Source organism: Pteropus vampyrus, unplaced genomic scaffold (genome assembly GCF_000151845.1).
Source record: "Pteropus vampyrus isolate Shadow unplaced genomic scaffold, Pvam_2.0 Scaffold35, whole genome shotgun sequence".
Classification (NCBI taxonomy): Eukaryota; Metazoa; Chordata; class Mammalia; order Chiroptera; family Pteropodidae; genus Pteropus; species Pteropus vampyrus.
Genome location: NW_011888816.1, coordinates 4230101 through 4250117, shown reverse-complemented (window position 1 = coordinate 4250117; position 20017 = coordinate 4230101). Strand labels below are relative to the sequence as shown.

General features: G+C 42.4%; 1 protein-coding gene across 1 annotated transcript; it reads left to right on the top strand.

Moving 5' to 3' along the window:
• Nucleotides 1–4648: 4648 nt before the first annotated feature.
• Nucleotides 4649–13571, top strand: LOC105290330 (zinc finger protein 621-like). The gene is made up of 6 exons (XM_011357395.2): nt 4649–5350; nt 5484–5569; nt 7299–7368; nt 9764–9890; nt 10455–10559; nt 11825–13571. The coding sequence occupies exons 3-6, from the start codon at nt 7366–7368 to the stop codon at nt 12877–12879; spliced, it is 1290 nt and encodes a 429-aa protein (XP_011355697.1). The 5' UTR covers nt 4649–5350; nt 5484–5569; nt 7299–7365; the 3' UTR covers nt 12880–13571.
• Nucleotides 13572–20017: the final 6446 nt, after the last annotated feature.

Here is a 20017-nt window from a genome sequence, read left to right as displayed (position 1 = left end):
TATGCGCTTCCGGCTGAGCCGGTGCGGCTCTTTCCCAAGAGAAGGTCGCTGGTTCCCACGCTTTCTCTGCGCCCCAAGTACACAGTCCAGCACCTGCTCTTGTCTGCCCGGTGATCACGTCACCCCCGTGTCTGGTTCCGTGAGCCTGGTCTCTCACAGCAGGTGTCTGCCTTCACCCTGCCTCCGTGCGTCCTGGAGCCCCCAGCAGGGCCCTCCACTCAGCTTTTCTACGTCTTTCACCAGAGACAGAGGGGCAGTTCCATGGGCACAGAGTCCCCTTCACCCTGGATCATTCTCCCTCTTTCTGATATCTTGCCTGATCAGAAAACTGCTTGTCCCTTGAAGGCAATGTGCAGCATCACCTCCCCCTTTCCTAACAGGCCGCTACTGACCTGCTTCTTGTCACTTTGGATTAGTTTTCCTTTTCTAAGATTTTATATAAATGTTATCACTTTATATGTACTCTTCTCTTTGGTCTGGTGTCTCACTCAGCATAATTATTTTGAGATTCACCCATGTTGCATACGTCAATTTATTCACCCATGTTGCAATACGTTCATTTATTTTTATTTTTATTTTTTGTTGAGTAGTATTCTACTATGGCTATACCACAATTTGTCCACTCTTCTCCTGATGGCCACTTGGGTCGTTTTCAGTTTCTTGCTTTTACAAATAAAACTACCATGAACATTTGTGTCCAAGTCTGTAAGTGTGTATGCTTTTATTTATCTTGGTAAATACCAGGAGTGGAATGGCTAGGTCATAAGGTAGGTGTGTATATTTAATTTTAAGAATCTTCAAAACTGTTCTACGAAGTCGTGCCATTTTAAAAACATTCCCACCAGCATTGTGTGAGTTCTTCTAATATGACTTTGCCGACTCTCAATATTGTTAGTCCTTTTAATTTTAACTATTCTAATAAGTGTGTAATGCTATCTTATTTAGGTTTTAATTTGTATTTCCATGTTGTCTAATGGTGTGAGTATATTTTTCATGTACTTACTTGCCTTCCATTATGTCGTCTTTGGTAAAATATCTGTTCATATTTTCTGCCTATGTTTTAATTGGGTTTTCTTTTTATTGATCTTTGGGAGGTCTTTTTAATCGATGTGATTTCCAAATATTCTCTCCCAGCTTGTAGTTTCTCTTTTCATGCTCTTAACAGTATTTTTGGAAGAATAGAAGATTTTAATACCAATGAGGTCCAATTTATTCAGTTTGTTCTTGTATAGATTATGCCTTTGGTGTCATATTTAAGAAATTTTTGCCTTACCCAAGTTTACAAAGGCTTTTTTCTATATTTTCTTTTGGAATTTTTATAGTTTTAGATTTTACATGTATATCTGTCATCTGTTTTCAGTTAAATTTTGTAAAGGGTGTGAGGTATGGATCTGAATCCCTCCCTCCTCCTCTCCCTCCCTTCCTTTTAAAATGGGTAACATACTGTAGCACCACTTTTTGAAAACATGATTCCTTCTCCACTGAATTCCCTTTGCACCACTGTCGCAAATCAGTTGTCCATATTTGTGTGGTGGGCCTGTTCTAGAGTCTGTATTGCTGCATCGATCTATTTATCTACCTTGATGCCAGTAACACAATTCCTAATTACTGTAGTATTTCTAAGCATTGGAGTCATATAGTATCAGACTTCCTACTTTGTGTTTTGCCAAAGTGGTTTTGGCCATTCTAGGTCCTTGCATTTCTCTGTGAATTTTAGGATCAAATTGCTGATTTCTACAAAACATACAGGGGTTTTGAGTGAGATTGTACTGACTATAGATCAATTTTGGAATAATTGACATTGTAACTATAGAGTCTTTTGACTCATGAACATTATAAATGTCTCCATTTAGATATTTAATTCCTCTTAGCAGTGTTTTCAGATTTTTACTTTATAGGTCTTTCACACCTTTTCTCAGATTTATGTCTAAATATTTTGTACTTTAGATGCTATTATAAATAGTAAATTTCTGATTTTCATTGATGGTATATGGAAATATAATCGATTTTTGTATTTTCACCTTGTAGACTGCAACCTTGCACAACTCATTAGTTCTAGTAACATTTTATAGATTCCAGAGGATTTTGTAACATTGAGAATCATGTTCACAAATAATTATTTTAGTTCTTCCTTTCCAATTCTGGATGCATAGTCTTTCTTTTCCTGCCTTATTGCACTGGTTAGTGGCTAGGGATAGTGTGTTTTTAGGGAGAGCCAGTCTCTCCGACATTCCAGACTTTAATTTTGCTGATACGGGAGCACATTCCTTAACAGCTGCAAAGCCTAAAGTTTCCCATCTCTTCTGATTCTCCTTGCCATGTAGCTGCTTCTATGTCAGCACTACCTGTACTATCCCTCTGGTGAGGCTCTTCTGGGGAAGCATGCATGGGCTTCTTGTAGCATACTCCCAATTTTCTTCTCTGACCTCCCAGGATTCGAGTCATCCTCCCAATCTGGGGCTTTTATTTGGGCCTACCAAAGTTTTCTGATTTCTTCTCCCTGCACCATAATACCAAATAGAGGAATTGCATGTCCCTTTCAGGTTCTAATTGTAATAGCTGGCTGATATTCTTTAGAGTTTGTGGTATATATGTGTGTATGCATATGTGCATCCATATATGTGTGCCCATCTCTCTAGATGTTTGATAGGTTTAGAGAAATATATGCAAATATAAGTCCTTATGCTATTGTTTCTGGAAATCTAATTCTTCTATTTAAAATGACTGCTTTGCATAAACTTTACAATGTTTTATGAAGTGGACTGTTTCTGTGGTAGCTAAAACTTCTGGGTTAGGCAGCCTCCACATAGGTCCCCAGTGATTCCCATCCTGGCATTCATGCCTTTGTGCATCTCGCCCAACATTGAATCATGACTGGCCTGTGAGGAGAGTATATTGGGGTAATGATGCTGCATAGCTTCCAAAGCTAGATCATAAATGACACTGCAGCTAGCCTTGGCTCCTTGGATTGCTTACCTTGGTTGGAAGCCCATTGCCATGTTGTGAGGATGCTCAGCCATGTGAAGATAGCCATGTGGAAAGGGACCGTGGAAAGGTTATTGGTGTCACACCAATAACCCGCAACAACTTGCTAGCTATGTGCGTGAGCTAACTTGGAAGCAGATCCTCTAGCTTCAGGCAAACTTTCAGCTGGGTGCAGTCCCAGGTGACACCTGTTGGAAAGTCACGAAAGGTCCTAAGTCAGTACCATCCAGCCAAGCCACTCCTGAATTCCTGATTCACAGAAACTTTGAGAGAGAACATGTATTGTTTACAGCCACAAAGTTGTGGGGTGATTTGTTATGCAGCCATAGACACTCAACATACTCTTCACGATAGGACTTCTTTATTACGTCTCATTCCTGTGAAAGGAGCAACAAACTCCTATAATAGAGCCAGATATCCAGGGTCATTCTATCTTCTAGGCCAATTTCCCTTCGTAACTTTGGAGCGCTGGGTGAGTAAGAGCCATAGATCTGAAACTGTGTTCAGCAATCGTATCAGAGTGGTCAAAAGTAAAAGTCTGTACATGTTGGCAACCACCCTGCCAAGAAGTGGTCGCTGCAGTAAGGCTACTGTTGACTCAGTGTCTTTCAGAAGCATGGTCACTGCAGTGAGGCACTTGCTAATTGGCTGTTGTCTAGGGGGCGGGACTATCACTGATTCGCTGACTATCAAGGGCATTTGTCATTGATGGCTCACATTCAGAAACTTGGAGTTGCCAATGATTTGCTAACTTTCAGAAACATAGTTACTGGGGGTCACCAAAGTGAGGCTGTCACTTGCGGGTTTTCATAGCATGCAAGTTATGTCAATTAAGGGCAGTTAGTTACTTGTTTGTAACTTGGAGACTTCGGTCAAAGAACAGTCTTTTCCTTTCTTGAATATAGAAAAACAAGTACTTTTAATGTTTTTTTTTTTTCCATTAAAACTGCAGGAGACTGTAAGAGGTTATCCAGATCTTATTTGTGGAGGTATGATTTTTTTTTTTTTTCAGCCAGCGTTGACATTTAAGTTATTTAAGTGCCAGTGACCAGGCCAAAGGAAAAAAAAAAAGTCAAAATTACAGAATTTTAGTAATTTATTGTAAAAAGCTAAACACAGGACATTTAGGGCGTCTTGCCAAAGTCAATACAGGGCGAAACCATTTACTACAGGGCATGTCCTGTATATACAAGATGCATGGCAACCTTAGTCACCATTATTTTGGTTGTTAAATGAATTTGCCCCCAAAAGCCCCCCACAAGTCCAAGTCATGGGAAGAAGAGGGCTTTAAAAAGGCAGGTGGAAACCATGGTTTTGCCAAGGGCTGCCCAGCTTAGGACTCAAGCAGGATCTTTAGCTTGGGCATCTAAGAGATGACACAACAGAGGCCATTCTCCCCACACCTGCACAGCCCAGGTGACCCACGAAGTAAAGGCGGCCGACAGCTGGACTGCAGTCGGTTAACTGGGGCCTCACCCGGGCCCAGAGGCTGAGGTCTGAGCAGAGCGAAGCTGCATCTGTGCCATGACCCCCGCGTCCCGAGTCGGTTCCAACCGCCAGGCATTCTGCGAGCGCCAGTGAGGACTCAGGCAGCAGCCCGCCCACGACCGCGCCCCTTCCGCACGGCGGGCCCAGTCACGTGGGGCCGGGCCGCGGGGACCACCGAGATGCGGCCTCCGGGCGGCCTAGAGGGGTGCTGGGCGCGCGCGCTCACTTCCGCGTCAGCTTCTAGCTGCCAGACTTTCGGGGTTCGGAGAGGAAGAGTGTGGGTTTCAGCGAGTTCTACGTGTCAGGTCCGCCCAGTGCCTGCCTCCTCGTCTTCCCTGGCGTCTCGTCAGCACCCCCTCCCCTGAACTCGGTCCCAGTGGTGGCTCGCCCCTCTCTGACCCGGAGCTCCGGCATCTGGGCCTCTCAGAAGCCGCCCGAGGTGGCTGCACGACCTTCTAGAGCTTTCGTCCAGCCCCCTGCCCACCGAGGCCTGACCCTCTTTTCTACCCTAAAGAATGTGGCCTAACAGCCGCCCGTTCCGGTACTGACGTTTCTGTGTTTGCGGTCTCCCGCTTCCCTTGGTGGAGTTCCCCGAGTGGTCTGCGGTCAGCATCACGCACTGGAATGCTGAGTATTTTACTCTTAATCCGCTTCCAGCCACCCCGGTCCCTCCACTCCATAGACACCTTCTTTGGGTCAATGTCATGGTCCCTATAAGGTCTTTTAGGTTTTTAGTTTCGTTCAGACCCATCACTGTAGGGAAAGGGTTCGTCTTGGATCCTTCAGTGCACCCTGTGCGAATGGGTTCAGGAACAGTCTTGGACTTGGCAGGCAGATGGAGGATTGTCCTGAAGGCCAGACAGCAATTCATGAGAAGGTTGGGGCAATGGGCCCGAGGGGGCTGATGGAGTCTCCCAGCAGCGCCGGGAATGAGGAGGCTGGGAAGGCCGCAGGCGGTCGTGGGTGATGCAGGACAGGGCCCATTGCACTCACGGCTCTTCTTCTCTTAGCTTCTGAGGTTCTTGCTTTTCCAAACCCAGAAGACAGTGCACGAAGCCAGGGGACATCAGCCATGCTCCAAAGAACTTGGCCTCAGGTGAGCTGAGCTTCCTTTCCGTCTTCTTTAAATTACATTAGCTATCAGATAATCAGGAAAGGACCAAGAAAGCCTAACTTGGCCAGACTCTGGTTTCCTCTTTGAGTCTATCCCCAGGACTATGGCTGTAAATACATGGTGGAGGAAGTAAGCGTTTTGTGTACAGAGAGTGATGAATTCGGATGTGCAGGTTTAAGTGGAAAAGAGGAGACCCTAGCCAAGAAATTCTCCCTGAATGGGGAGATCCAGATCATGTTCTGCAAAGCTAAGTGATCTGCTGAGATCGGAGAAATTCTTCATCGAAGAGATTGCCCTACAAATTGTAGTTGTATCCCAGAGAGACCATATTCTTTCAATAGGCACTTTATAAATGCTAGGCGCATAGTATTGAATAATGCAGACAAGTTCTTTTTTCTCATGGAGGGTAATTTTAGCAAAATAGTCTGTAAACAAGTTAAAACCATAGTTAAATGTTGCTAAAGTACAGTGCTTTTCAAGAGTGTGGCCCACAGGCAACATTCTCATCACCTGGGAGCCTACTAGAATTGCAAATTATTGGGCCCCACCCTAGACTCAGAATCAAACTGGGGACGGGGATACCTGGGTCAGGAATCTAGTGTAACAAGATCTCCAGGTGATTCTTATGCACCTTTTTAAATTTGAGAAACCTCAAAGAAGTTGCTTTTGAAGGTAATGGTTAGGGAAGCCCTCGCTGAGGTGGTAACATGAGTTTGAGACCTCGAGGATGAGATAGAAACAGTCTTGGGAACTACTGAAGAGCAAGCTTTCCAGAGAGAAGGACAGCAAATGCAAAGGCCCTGAAGTTGGGGAGAAAGCTGAGTATACTGTAGAAACAGGGAGAGGTCAGAGAAAGTAGTTTAGTGTGAGGCGGGAGAAGTAGGTACATGTCTTGTAGGTCACTGTGAAGACTGGTTTCTCTTCTTGGTTCATTGGGAAGGCACTAAAGGATTTTAAGCAGGGTAGGTGACATGGTTGGGTTTATACATTAAAATGGTTTTCCAGTGCTTAGTGGTGAGTTGGTTGTGGAAGGGTGTTAGTCCATTTGTTGCATATTGCAGACAAGGTAAGAGATTAAGTATTGTCCTTTTTTTAAAGTAGATTTTATTTTTTAGAGAAGTTTTAGGTTCATAGCAAAATTGAGCAGATAAATAGAGTTCTTATATGCTTCCTGCCTCTGCACATGCCTCCCCCATTAGCAACATCCCCCATCAGAGTGGTACCTTAGTTAAAATTGATGAACCTACATTGATACATCATAATCACCCACGGTTTATAGTCTACAGTAGGATTCACTCTTGATGTTCTATATTCTATTGGTTCAAATGTGTAATGACAAATATTCATTATAATAGTATCATACAGAGTGTTTTCACAGCCCTGAAAATCCTCTGTGCTCTGCCTATTCATCCCACCCTCCCTGGCAACCATTAATCTTTTTAGCTATCTACATGGTTTTGCCTTTTCCAGAATGTCATAGAGTTGGAATCATACAATGTAGCCTTTTCAGATTGTTTTCTTTCAATTAGTCATTTCATTCAAGGTTCCTCCATGACTTTTCATGGCTCGGTAGCCTATTTCGTTTTAGCACTAAATAGCATGGCATTGTCTGAATGAACCACAGTTTATCCCTTCACCTACTAAGGACATCATGGTTGCTTCCAAGTTTTTGGCAATTATGAATAAAGCTGCTGTAAACATCTGTGTGCAGGTTTTTGTATGGACATAAGTTTTCAAGTCATTCGGGAAGATCCCAAGGAGCATGATTACTGGATCATATGGTAAGAGTATATTTAGTTTTGTAAGAAACCACCAAACTGTCTCCCAAAGTGGCTGTGCTGTTTTGCATTCCCGTCAGCAATGACTGAGAGTTCCTGTTGTTCCCCATCCTCACCAGCATTTGGTGTTGTTCGTGTTGTGCTATCTCATTGTTATAATTTGAATTTTCCTGATGACATGATGTAAAGCATCTTTTTATTTACCTATTTGTATATCTTCTTTGATGAGATACCTGTTCAGGTATTTTGCCCATTTTTTAATTGGGTCGTTTGCTTTATTATTGAGTTTTAAGAGTTCTTTGTATACTTTGGATAACAGTCCTTTATCAGACCTGTCTTTTCAAATATTTTCTCTTTGTCCATGCTTTGTCTTCTCATTTTCTCAAAGTATTGTCCTTTTAAGGTAGGGTTTTTTCCCCCTCATTTTTTCTTTCAAAAAAAATTTTTTTCTTCAAAACATTCTTGGCTAGTCTGTCACTCTTTTTAGTGACTTTAAATGATCTGCTACTCCTGTACAAATCTCACTGGTTTTTCTTTTCTTTTTTCTTTTGGAAGAGGGGGATGGATTTTATTGAATTCATAGACAAAATTGGAGGTAATTGACTTTTTACAAATTTGATTCTTTCCATTCAGAAACACCGTGTGTTCCAGTTTATTCGGTTCTTTTATTTATTGTAATAAACACGTAGTTTTCTTCATCTTGGTCTTCCACATTTTTGTCAGGTCTGTTCTTAGCTATTTTTATATGAATAGTATCTTATATTCTCCCATCTTCTAATTGTTTATGGAGGTATCTAGGAAAGCTAATGATTTCTGTTTACTTATCCTATATCTAGCTAACTTAATGAATTATTTTGGCAGCTTTAAATGTTTTTCGTTTATTCTCTTGGTACTTGGATATTTTTAGCCAGATACAGTCTACCCTCTCTATTTGTGGGTTCTGCCTCCACATATTCAGCCAACCGTGGATCAAAAATTTTTTTTTTTTTAATTACATTGTTGCTGATGTGTATTATATAGTTAGGCCAACAGTGATGGTGGCCGTGCTGAACATATACAGACTTTTTTTCTTGTCATTATTCCCTAAATAACGTAACAGCTATTTATATAGCATTTACATAGTATTAGGTATTATAAGTAATATAGAGATGATTTAAAGTATATCAGAGGATGTGTGTAGGTTATTTGCGAATACTATGCCATTTTATATAAAGGACTTGAGCATCCATGGATTTGGTGTCTGTGGGGCGTCCTAGAACCAATACTGAAGGGTGACTAGTTATTTTATCTGCAAAGCAAAAGTATTTATGTTTATTTCTTTCCTATATTTATGCTCCTTTTCCACTCTTTTGCAGGAAGTAGAACCTCAGCTCATGGTAAATTATCAGCCATCAATTTTAATGGCTGTGCTCTGACGTTTTACTGTTAAGGTGGTGTTTGCTGTCGTTTCCTGATCCTCTTCATAAATTTAAAAACATTCTATTTGTAGTCAAACCATTTTTGAAATTAATTCTTTCAGCAAATTTATATTAAGCATTAAGTATCTGCCAGACACTGTACTCTGTACTAGTAAACCAGTTATGAACAAAACAGAATCCTTGCCTCACAGACTTACATTCTGGTGGGGGGAGATAGACAATAACGAGTATTATTAGTTCCCTTCACTCTTGGGAAAGATGGAGATGGCCCCAGGGGGAGGCAGAGAGTGGCGCACATTAGCATGTGGGACGGATCTGTGCCCAGAGACAGGACATTGCCAACCTTCTTTGAAGACAGGTGGTTCAGAGAAGAGGCTGGAACAGCCAGGCTTCAAGTTTCCTTCAGCAGAGATAGCTTTCTGATAAAGTAAGAAGGTATAAAAAGAAATTTACAAAATGCCATGACAATTTTTGAGGGCTGGCTCCTGTGCAGACAGTGGAAGATGCTGGGGGAAGATTAAGGAGAAGCTAGGTGCAAGGAACAGATGGCGCTGTGCGTGTGTACTTTTTAGATGAGTGGAGATAGGGTGAGCGGCAGCTGCTTTCAGTGATTGGCGTATAGAAAATAAGGTGACCAGATTACGGAGTACATGAAGGTAGGAGGTGCCAGAGCGACATATCCGAGGAGCTAGGAACATAGGGGTCCATGCAGTTACCAGGCAGAGAGCCCCAGATGCCAGGCTGTGAGATTGGAATGACAATTGGGGCCCCAGAGCTGAGCAGATGGGAGAGTGTTGGGGTTTCGCATTTGGAAGTGGGAACACTGGCTCAGGGCTGGCCCCTGGCTGGGGTGCTGCGTGCTCAGACCTTCCACAGGGCCTCAGAGTTGGGGAGCCTGGAAGGTCTGTCTCTTCCCTGCAGCTCAGGCTGCCCCCTTCTGCCCTTCACTCAAGAGCTTGAGCAGGAACCTGTTGTTTCAGGAGCCAGTGACTTTTGAGGACGTGGCCGTGTACTTCACCCAGAATCAATGGGCCAGCCTGGACCCTGTACAGAGGGCCCTGTACAGGGAGGTGATGCTGGAGAATTATGCAAATGTGGCTTCCCTGGGTAAGGTCTCTCTCAGTGGCCCTTTGTGGAAGTTGGACAGCTTCTGCAGATGTTTTGGGGATTCTTGTAGCTCTTAGGTCTGATGATTCCTGGGAGTGTTCTGCAGTCGCCAGCCACTGGAGATGCCCAGTGGGGAAATCCCTGGTACCCTTTGGTTTTGAAACTGGACTTCCTTACATCCCAGGAGAGGACGGGGCTCAGGGCCCTGAGGGGAGGGACTTCTTGATGCCCTAGATGAGCCCTTTGTCCCTCCAACCCTTTGTTCTAGGGTTGTGGCCCTCCCCTTTGTGGATGAGTCTCCCAGGACGGCAGTACATACATCCGTCCTGAGAGGGTTTCCTTTCTTCTAAGTAGGGGCAAGGCCACAGTTCCTTCCTGAGAATGGCAGCTTCCTGCTCCTTCCCTTGGAGCGGTTCGGAGCCCTCCCTCAGAACCCCTGGCTGCTCCTGGGTCTCCATTTCTCTCCTCTCTCCAGCTAGTTCATTATGGGGTGGCCCAAGAAATCTCAGGAATGTCTCTGGATGTCTCCCTCAACTTGTCTGTCTTGTCTTCTTGTTGGAGTAGCATTTCCATTCCCCAAACCTGTTCTGATCTCCCAGCTGGAGCAAGGAGAAGCACCTTGGGGCCCAGATCCTGGGGAAGCAGAGGTTTTGAAAGGCATCTGGCCAGGTGAGTAAGAGACCATAGTGGTTTCTGGTTTTGCCTTCCCGGTTTACCAGAAATGTTTCTTCTACAGCAGAGAACGGAGCTCCCCATCGTGCACTCTGAGCTAAGCTGAGCCCCAGCCCCGAGCCCAGAAAGGCTAGGTGCTGTCTGCACACACACATGGCCATCTCGCCTCAGAGCACTTATCAGTGGAAATATTGAATTTTATGCCGATTGTCATGGCAGAGGAGGAGGGTTTCAGCCATATTTTAAGGAAAATTTGATTGTATGGGTCAAACTGATTTATATGTGCCACAGCTATGAATTTTAATTTTAGGTCTTCAGCAATGAAAAAAAAAAAAACACCTTTTAATTTGCCTTTTTTTTTTTGTATTTTAAAGTTCCATATGCCATAATCTTTATGTTTACATTGTATTTGTCCAGGAGAAGGCAAAGAATATTCCTCCCTCCCAACCCCCATCCACTGCACCCAGCACATACAGACACCCTCAGATTTCCCTGAGACTGCTTACAAGTCTTTGCAGCTTTTGTTACTCGGGTTTTCTCTCCTTTTGAAAGAAAGTTCCAGGCCTCACTTCTCACGCATACTGTGATTTCGTAAACAGTGGTTCCTTTAGCAGTCATACCACCATGGTCTGGAGCTCTCCAATTCCACTTCCGTTTCTGAAAGAAATAATCTTTTATTCCAGAATATTATGTGGCGTGTTTTAAAATGGAATTATTAGGCCATTATTTCGGATTTAGAATTCGGGGCGGTTTCCCAGTTTACAGGCGGGGCATTGGGGTCCGTTGTTTGCTGTCGTCCGTGTCTCCGGCCCGCTCCACCTCTGATGTCCGCGGGGTCTCACCGGTGCCATTTTCCTCTTCCGGGTCTCTCTCTCTCTCTCAAAATTTTTTCCATTTCTGCCGATCCCGTTTATCTCTCCCATTCTTCCTTCTCCTCCCCCTCCCCGTCTCCGCACCCCCGCTCCCCGCCTTCTTTTGTTCCCATTCTTGAAGTTCTCATTCTGCCCATTTCATCACCTCAGTTTTTTTTGCAGCCTTCCTTATAGGAGGCACTTCCTGGTCTGTTTTCCATGTAATTTTACTTCTCTAGTTATATGTTACTATTTTTCTTATACTCTCTCATTCTTCTCTATGGATGCTTATAGCCATTTTATGGGTATATTTTTTAAAAAAATCACATTCTACAAGAGCAAATTAGGACCCCTGGATCCTGTTTTCCATCCAGCTCAGTAACTCAGAACACTTTTGATTTCTTTGGTCAGGTGGTGAGTCCCGGATCAAGCACGAAGAGCCGACCATAAAGCAGGAAGCCTCTGAAGAAACAGAGTCGCCCAGAGTGCCCGAAAGCGGACTCCTGAGAAACGTTTCTCAGCACTTTGACTTTAAAAGCAAGGCAACGTGGCAGACTTTCAGTCTGAATCCGAATCTGATACTTCGAGGGGGAATGAAGTTCTATGAATGCAAGGAATGTGGGAAAATCTTCAGATATAACTCAAAGCTTATTCGGCATCAGATGAGTCACACAGGGGAAAAGCCCTTCAAATGTAAGGAATGTGGCAAAGCTTTCAAGTCCAGCTATGACTGTATCGTCCACGAGAAGAATCACATCGGAGAAGGGCCCTACGAATGCAAGGAGTGCGGCAAAGGTTTGAGCTCCAACACCGCCCTGACTCAGCACCAGAGGATCCACACCGGAGAGAAGCCCTACGAATGCAAGGAGTGCGGGAAGGCCTTCCGCAGGAGCGCAGCCTATCTTCAGCACCAGCGACTACACACCGGGGAGAAACTCTATAAATGTAAGGAGTGCTGGAAAGCCTTTGGTTGTAGGTCCCTTTTTATTGTCCATCAGAGAATCCACACTGGGGAGAAACCCTACCAGTGTGAGGAGTGCGGCAAGGCGTTCACACAGAAGATAGCCTCCATTCAGCATCAGAGAGTCCACACCGGAGAGAAGCCTTACGCATGCAAGGTGTGTGGGAAAGCCTTCAAATGGTATGGCAGTTTCGTTCAGCATCAGAAATTGCACCCCGTGGAGAAGAAGCCCGTCGAGGTCCTCGGGCCATCCCTAATGAGTCCCCAGTGCCCCTCTTCAGCCTCGTCCCCGGGTCCTCTCCAGAGTCCGTGCTCTGCTCCAGCTGTGGCCACGCCTTCACTGACCTTTCCACACGCTGTGCTCATTCCTACCTCTGGGCCTTTGTTCATGCTGCTGCCTACGTCTGTACCTTCATCACCTGTCCAGATAGTGAGAGTCCTCCAGGGTCTCACTCCCACTGAGAAGGCTTCCCCGATTATTCTGACTCCTTCTCACCCCTCATGAGTTTTATCTTGCCACTCCCATGGCTCTTAACGCCCAGAAAATCTCCAACCTAATTCGAGTTTCTTTTGTATTTTGTTCTCACCTTACGTACGTTAACAACTGTTTCAGCATAAACTCCATTTGTAATCTATCTATATTTAAAGACTCTGTTTATATAATCTCCTTCCTTCTGGGTAGAAAGCAGAAATAATCGATGTCTGCATTGACCCCTTTCAGGCTTGAACGATAATGGCTGTATCTGCACTGTTGGGGTGCTGGTGTTAGAAGTGCTGGTAGGACCTTTAGGTGTATTAGAGAAGTTTGGGAGAGAGGACACCCCTGTATTAGGCCATTGTGATTAGAGAGAAGCAGCCTGAGACAAACAGTAGAGAATTAGAATAAACGTCCAATGACAGACTTTAGAAATTAATGCAGATCGTTTAGTCGACTAAGGTGGTGTATTAATGCAGTTGAAGTAACTTTGCCCTTGGCACAGATCGTTGAGGATCTCATTCATCTACGCAGAAGATCAAGCAAAATAACCAGTGAAAAATAACACGTCTGCAGTGATAGCGATCGTTTACATGATTGATGTCAATCGCGTCTTTAGTCATGCAGTTTTTTCTTTAGTTTTGATCTTGATGTTTAGATGTTTTGTTTTTTTTTTTAAACTTTGGTTTCCTAAGTAAATATACACCAAAGCGTTCATCTTATTTCTCTCCATCGTGTAAATGTTTCTTGGTGGGCATTCTGGTTTTCTGTTCACAAGTACTTGGCTTCTATGTTTTATTTTCTCTAGATATCATGCATTGTATATATGAATTTGGCAAATTACTAAAGAAATAGAAGCAATGGTATAAAGCCAGCTTGGGGGAAATCTGAATAAGTCTCTAAAATTGTTTTCAGGGAATAGAGGGGGCTGCGAAATGGGTTAATGAGTAAGCTTATGTGATAGGTCAGTGAAGTGGAACTTTGGGTTGCTCTTGCTTTTGACTTTGATGAGAATCTTTTATAACTGTGCAAAGGATTGTGAAGTAATTCCTGGAAAAAGAACTCAAGTTCATCATTAGCCTTCATGTAAAGTAACTCTTTAAACATTGACGAGAAGGGCATGTGTTTTTTTTCTTTGCTTCTGCCAGCAGGATGTTACTCCATAGCAGTTAACAGAAAAGCCTTTAAATTAGTGATTCTAAAACTTTACCATGTGAATAACCTGTCGTGTTGAATAACCTGGTGTAAAAAGAGCAATTTTCTGGCCTAACTCTCAAAATTTCTGATTTTGGATATCCGTGATGATGCTCAGACCTTCAGCGTGGACCATGATTTGAGAGACAGGCTTTGAGCAGAAAATGCCCACGGGCTGTTGGGAGGCACACGTTGATAAAGCGTCCGGGTGGAACCCCCTTATTTCACAGTGAATCTTCAGGAGAGAGACCTCTGGTGGTAGTTTGGGTGGTGTCTGTAGAGAAGAAGAGAGAAAAGCAAGTGAAAATTGTCCTGTAGGGAAAAAAAGAAAAGGACGAAGAGACCCAATGTGGCCTGTGACGAGCTCTGAGGTTTCCACTGCCAGAAGGTTTGTGGTTTGACGTTGGCTACCTTTTGCCATTTATTTGCTTCTTGGCTGAAGTAAGGAGGAAAAATTTTTTTTCTTATATAAAGTTAATACACTTCACAATAGCTCTTGGGTTAAAGAGGACGGCAAGGATGTTACAGGTGATTTAGACGAGTAATGAGTAAGAACAGGACATAGCGGCATCTATGGGATGTGGAAAAGGTGCTACTCAGAGCAATACCCACGGTCTTAGATGCATTCTTTAGAAAACAGGTTTGAAGCCTTGTGATTCAGAAAACTGGGGGTGTTTTTTGGTGGTGGGAAACGAAAAAAGTAACCAAAAAAATAAAAAAAAGCAAATAGATGCTCCCCCCCCCCCCGCAATCCAAAATACACTTAGAGAAATAAGATAAGCAACAGAGTTTTTGGTAAGGATGGTGGTTGGCTATGTCAGCATTCACACCCTCCTGAAACCCCGGAACTCACAAGGACACTGACAATAAGAACACTGATAACATTTGGAAACAAAAGCAGGTGAGAGTTCTAACTCTTCCCAGACCTGAGAAATGAGAATCCTAAGTCACATTGGGGGAAGCTGAGCAGAACTCCCCAAAAGGCTTAGGGACTGAGGATTCACGATCTCTGGAAGCACGAGATGCTGGTGGGACCAAGAACAGGTGAATCGGCTGAAAGTCTTTAAGAAGCACCCAGATCTTCAGGTCGCCTCTTATCCCGCTGGTCTCTGGAGCAGTGGAACAGGAATTTTGGAGGTCGGGGTACCGCACTGAATGTTAGATCGTTCTCCCTCACCCTCTAGCCTTCATGGGTAGGGGAGATCAATATCCTGATTCCAGTTTTTGCTAATGAATTTATAAGTTCAAAGCAATTCCAATCAAAAGTCTAAAGAGGTTTATGTATGTGTGACCTGACAAGCTGATTCTAAAATTTGTATAAGAACAAAGAACAAAGAATAGCTACGACGATTTCGAAGAACAAGGTGGAAGATTTTGTGCTACCAGATACCAAATATAGTGATCATAAAAACAGAACAAAACAAAGACCAAAAAAATCCAAGTTATAAAAAAATAGATATACTGGAATATGATTTGCATAAATTTAAAAATCTAAATATACTGTTTAGGAATATATGTATTTTATACAAAATATACACATATAAAATGCAAAATTATAGAGAAATAGAGATCAAGTGTCAGTATCATATGCTGAGAAAATATGAAAGATTTCTGTCTCCTTTCTCCTTTATTTTCCTTATATTACTTTTGTTCTGTCCCAAATGCCAGGAACCCAGTCCCAAATGCTGGCCGTCAATTGTCCAACACCCTTTACCTTTGCAACCTATTTCTTGTCTGAAAACAAGCAATAGTAATCAGATATTTTGTTTCTAAAATATCTTGAATTGATTCTTAAAGTACATTACAAAATGTGGTCTCAACATCCTTATAAGTACTAATATCTTATTTCCTGGCTGTCAGAAAGAAGTGATATAACTTGTTTCAATCTAAACATCGTATCATTTTAAAAGCCGGATGACTGAATATATTGTTTAAAGAAAACATTGTGAAAGTTTTATTACATGAAGCCCAATTTAAGTCTAGCACATACTTTTCTCTTAAATGAACCGGTAATCAATGTTATAATTTCATTTCTGTAGATCTGCTTACTGGTTACAATTGATTTGTGGTGTGAACAGGAAATTTTCATTAGCCAAAATGTTTCAATTTACTCCAGTTAGCTACCTCCACAAGAATATCTTTAATCTTAATAATGATAAAAATACTTTCCTGATACTATTTAATATTTAAGCACATTAAATACATTGCAAGTTAGATTTTCTCTCTAAGGTTTGTATAAAAAGAAGTTCCAGGGATGGTAAATGACCTTGCTCAAGGTCACAGTGGTCTTTTGATGCCCGCTTTTAGCTCTAATGTTAACTTTCTAAGAAAAACAGTCTCTAGTATAGCAGGAGTTTTCAGTGCATCATGTAATTATTTACATGGGATAATTTTTTTTTCCTTGCTGTTGTTTTGCAGGCAATCTTAGCAGTTTGGCTGTAATTTGTTCTTCAGTGACTACTAGCAGATTGGTTAATTATGGAAGGAGTCATGTCCATTAGATTATAAATGTCTAATGAGTCTCATATGTATAGGCAGCAGGAATCTGAAGCCAAATCGTGCTTGTTCCTGAGACAAGAGGTTCTCTTCATAGCCACTGTCTGCTGGGAACAGGGCAATGTTCTTGTTCTTCTCAGCTGTCTCGTTTTTGATAAACAAAATGCCTAATTGTTTTCTATACAGTTGAGGTATCTACATCACGTGAACAGATTGTCTGCTTTTAACTTCTTGGCCATAGTGGCTTTGAAATTAAATTAAACTTACAAAGGACTTTTCTAGCTATATAAAAAAAATATGTGCTTAGAGCAAAATTTGACCTAGATCAGTACGTTGGCCTGAATTCCACTGCTTTTAATACTTTGGTGTACACAAACACACACAATTACACACACTCATATGCACGCATGCACATACTATGCACATTCTGTCACAGACCCCTTTTTCAGCTAGCAGATTATCATGTGCATGTCTTAGTCGACAAGTAACGTGTAATATTTTTAATAGCTGCATAATGTTACATCGCATGGATTTGCGTTTTTTCCATAACCAGTCTCTTATCGAACATTTAGGATATTTCCATTTTGAATCTCTTAAATACTTTGATGAAAATCTAGTGCATAATCAAAAATTATAATTTCTTTGTTTAAGTATACAGTTATTTTAAAAATAAAACAAATGGAATATTTCTGATAAAGTAGGGGTCACTTGTTCTTCCTTATTTCTCCCATTATTTCTCTAGAGTTGATCCATAAATAACTGGAGACTGTTATGCTATGCGTAGCCATGTCCAGTGATTCTCAGTCTCTGAGCTGTCAGTTACTCATTATTCAGCAACTTGCCTCTCTTCTCTTAACATTATGCTTGAGAGAGATTGCTAAAGGGTATGTGGTTCAGCAAAATGAGGGTGTAAACTAAAAAGGAGAAAGATTTAGGAAATGGAGGATCCAATATTCTCAGAATAGTGAAGGGTTGAGAAGACACTTGTATACCTGTCCTGGGCAACAGCCGGTTCCAGTTGGAAAACTGGGGGAGTTAGGCCTCCAGAAAAAAAAGAACAAAAAATATTGTCATTCCAGGCACATCATTATACAATGTCAGAACACCACCGATTAACAGAAAGATTCTAAGAGCTTCTGGGGTGGGGATGGGGAATAGGTCATACATACATTAAGGAAGTAGATGTATGACATCAGACTTCTCACTAGCAACATGGGATGCTCCCTAATAGTGAAGCAATGCCTTCAAAATTCTGAAGAGAATTGTTCTCAACCTAGAATTACACTTCTAGTCAAACAGTCCATCAAAAGTAAATCGATACTAGCAGAACGCCAAGTGCTAACTGATAAACATACTAGGAATGCTGGCGTTGGAAAATCATTTTGCAACCGTTATAGTAAAGATCGGTCCAGGTAAGAATCACCAGTGGATGCTCAATATAGGGGGTAATTTAGTAAGGGTTAGAATATTCGTATAGTCTTAAAGTGTCTATCCACGGAAAACCGATTAGTTGCAAGAGAAAGCACAGTAACTACCTAGAAACTACAAAACCTTGACTAGATGATCAAAATTAACACCATCAATGAGAGGCAGATGGAAATCGTGTCCTTCATACGTTAACGACCTGAGCAAGGCAAGCCACTTAAGAGTACTCCAGCGGGGAATGAATATCCCGAATCTAACAATGAGGAAGCACCAGACAAACCGGTTCCCAATGGAGTACGTTGTGCTCAAATGGAGTTTCACTATTCCGTTTTCATGTCTGAATGTGGTATTCGGAGCTCCTGCAGCTGTCATGGGAGCCAGACGATGACGGACGGCAGAGCCCAGAGAGTCCCTGGGAAATGGAGCCCTGGTCATGCTATAGACCTTATATTTTCTTTTGGAAATAACTTTAAAGATAAAATCGACACAAAACAACATGAAGTAGAAAACAAAGTTGTACTCTTTGCCATCTTAATCCTTTAGATATTTCTATGAACAGAGCATATGATATTCCAGCCTTTTGCATGTTTGTGTATGTATATATGATTTTAAATATATATATGTGTGTGTCTGTACACATACCTGCCTATACAATTTTTAAAACTCCCCCAATGAGGTAATACTATTGACCGGCACTTCTCAAATTTGTATGTGCTTAAGAATTATCTGGAGGATTTCTTAAACACAGATCGCTAGGTGCCATTTCCAGAGATTGCCACACTGCAGGGATTCAGCTCAGTCTTCCCAAGTACTAGTGGACAGCTCAGCAGGAGTCCTGCCCCCTCGGGCCTTCGTGCATGACTTGTGGGCCCATGATTCCCACTTCTATCCTCAGTCCTGCGGGAGCAACTACCTCCATTCTAGCTTCCCTTCCCCATCCAGATAAGCACAAAGCCTGCATGGCATCTTCTCCCCCATCTATAAACTTTTAACAGCAAATGCCTGTTTTGGGGGATTGTTTCATGGCGGTAGACTCCAATTTGCAGGTTTTTTGTTGTTGTTTTTTTAACTTAGAAACACAAACATGTATTTACTACCCCATAGGAAGATACAAATCCAGATTTTAGTATCTGAGATATCTGGCTACTCTCCTAGGAGAGACAAAAATAATACTCCCTCCTTAATGATTGACAGCAAGGAAACGAATTACGAGCCATGAGATGCCAGAAGCTGCAGTGAGCTCTGGTGAGTCTTAGAATGAGCCCATGCATGATGTTTTCTGCCTTGTCCGCGACTGATTCACCATGTTCTTTACAACACATTCCCCCACTTAAATGACTGCATGCTCATTCTGTTTGATTTTTCTACCTACCCCCAATGGAGATATTGAGAAACAGGTTGGCAGAGACCTCCAGGGACCATCGGCAGACCTGAATCTAAAGTGATAACTGTTCCTTAGAGACAAACCCCAGATAAGGTGGTGCTTCCCTAACACTAATGAGATTCATGACAGCTGATGGCACATCGGTGGATCCATTAAACAAATTCATTCTCTTAAAAGTATGAATTGGGTGCCTACGATGTGCCAGGCACTGTAGGAGGACTGAGGAAATGGTGGTGGACAAGTCTTCACTCTCTTGAATGAACAATTCTTTGTGGAAGATGGTGGAACAGATAATTTAACAAATTACTTATAATTTTGGTAAGCGCTAAAAGGAATGCGATGGGATTCGTAAGGGAAACCGGTGAAGAGGAGGGTCTGAGGTGAAAAACAGAGGCCATGCGACAGGAAGGCACATGGCCCACCCAAGTGCTGAAGGAAATCCAACCTGGACGAGTGGGTGGAGAAAACAGTATAATACAGAGTCGTTTTGCTAGTGCAACTTGTTACTTAGTAGAGATTCTTGAAGGTCTGTCTCAAAGCAAATAAATGTGGTTGTTGGAATATTTTACCCAACATTTCATTTTGAAAATTGTGAAATCTATAGAAAAGTGGGAAGAACGGTACAATGGATACCTGTATCCCTTTCGTATAGATTGAACGACTGTTAAC

Excerpts from the sequence above, each read along its gene's own strand:
- LOC105290330 (XM_011357395.2), top strand. Across the intron at positions 9,891-10,454 it reads TGCAAATGTGGCTTCCCTGG|CATTTCCATTCCCCAAACCT; the intron begins GTAAGGTCTCTC and ends TTGTTGGAGTAG. Across the intron at positions 10,560-11,824 it reads TTTGAAAGGCATCTGGCCAG|GTGGTGAGTCCCGGATCAAG; the intron begins GTGAGTAAGAGA and ends TTCTTTGGTCAG.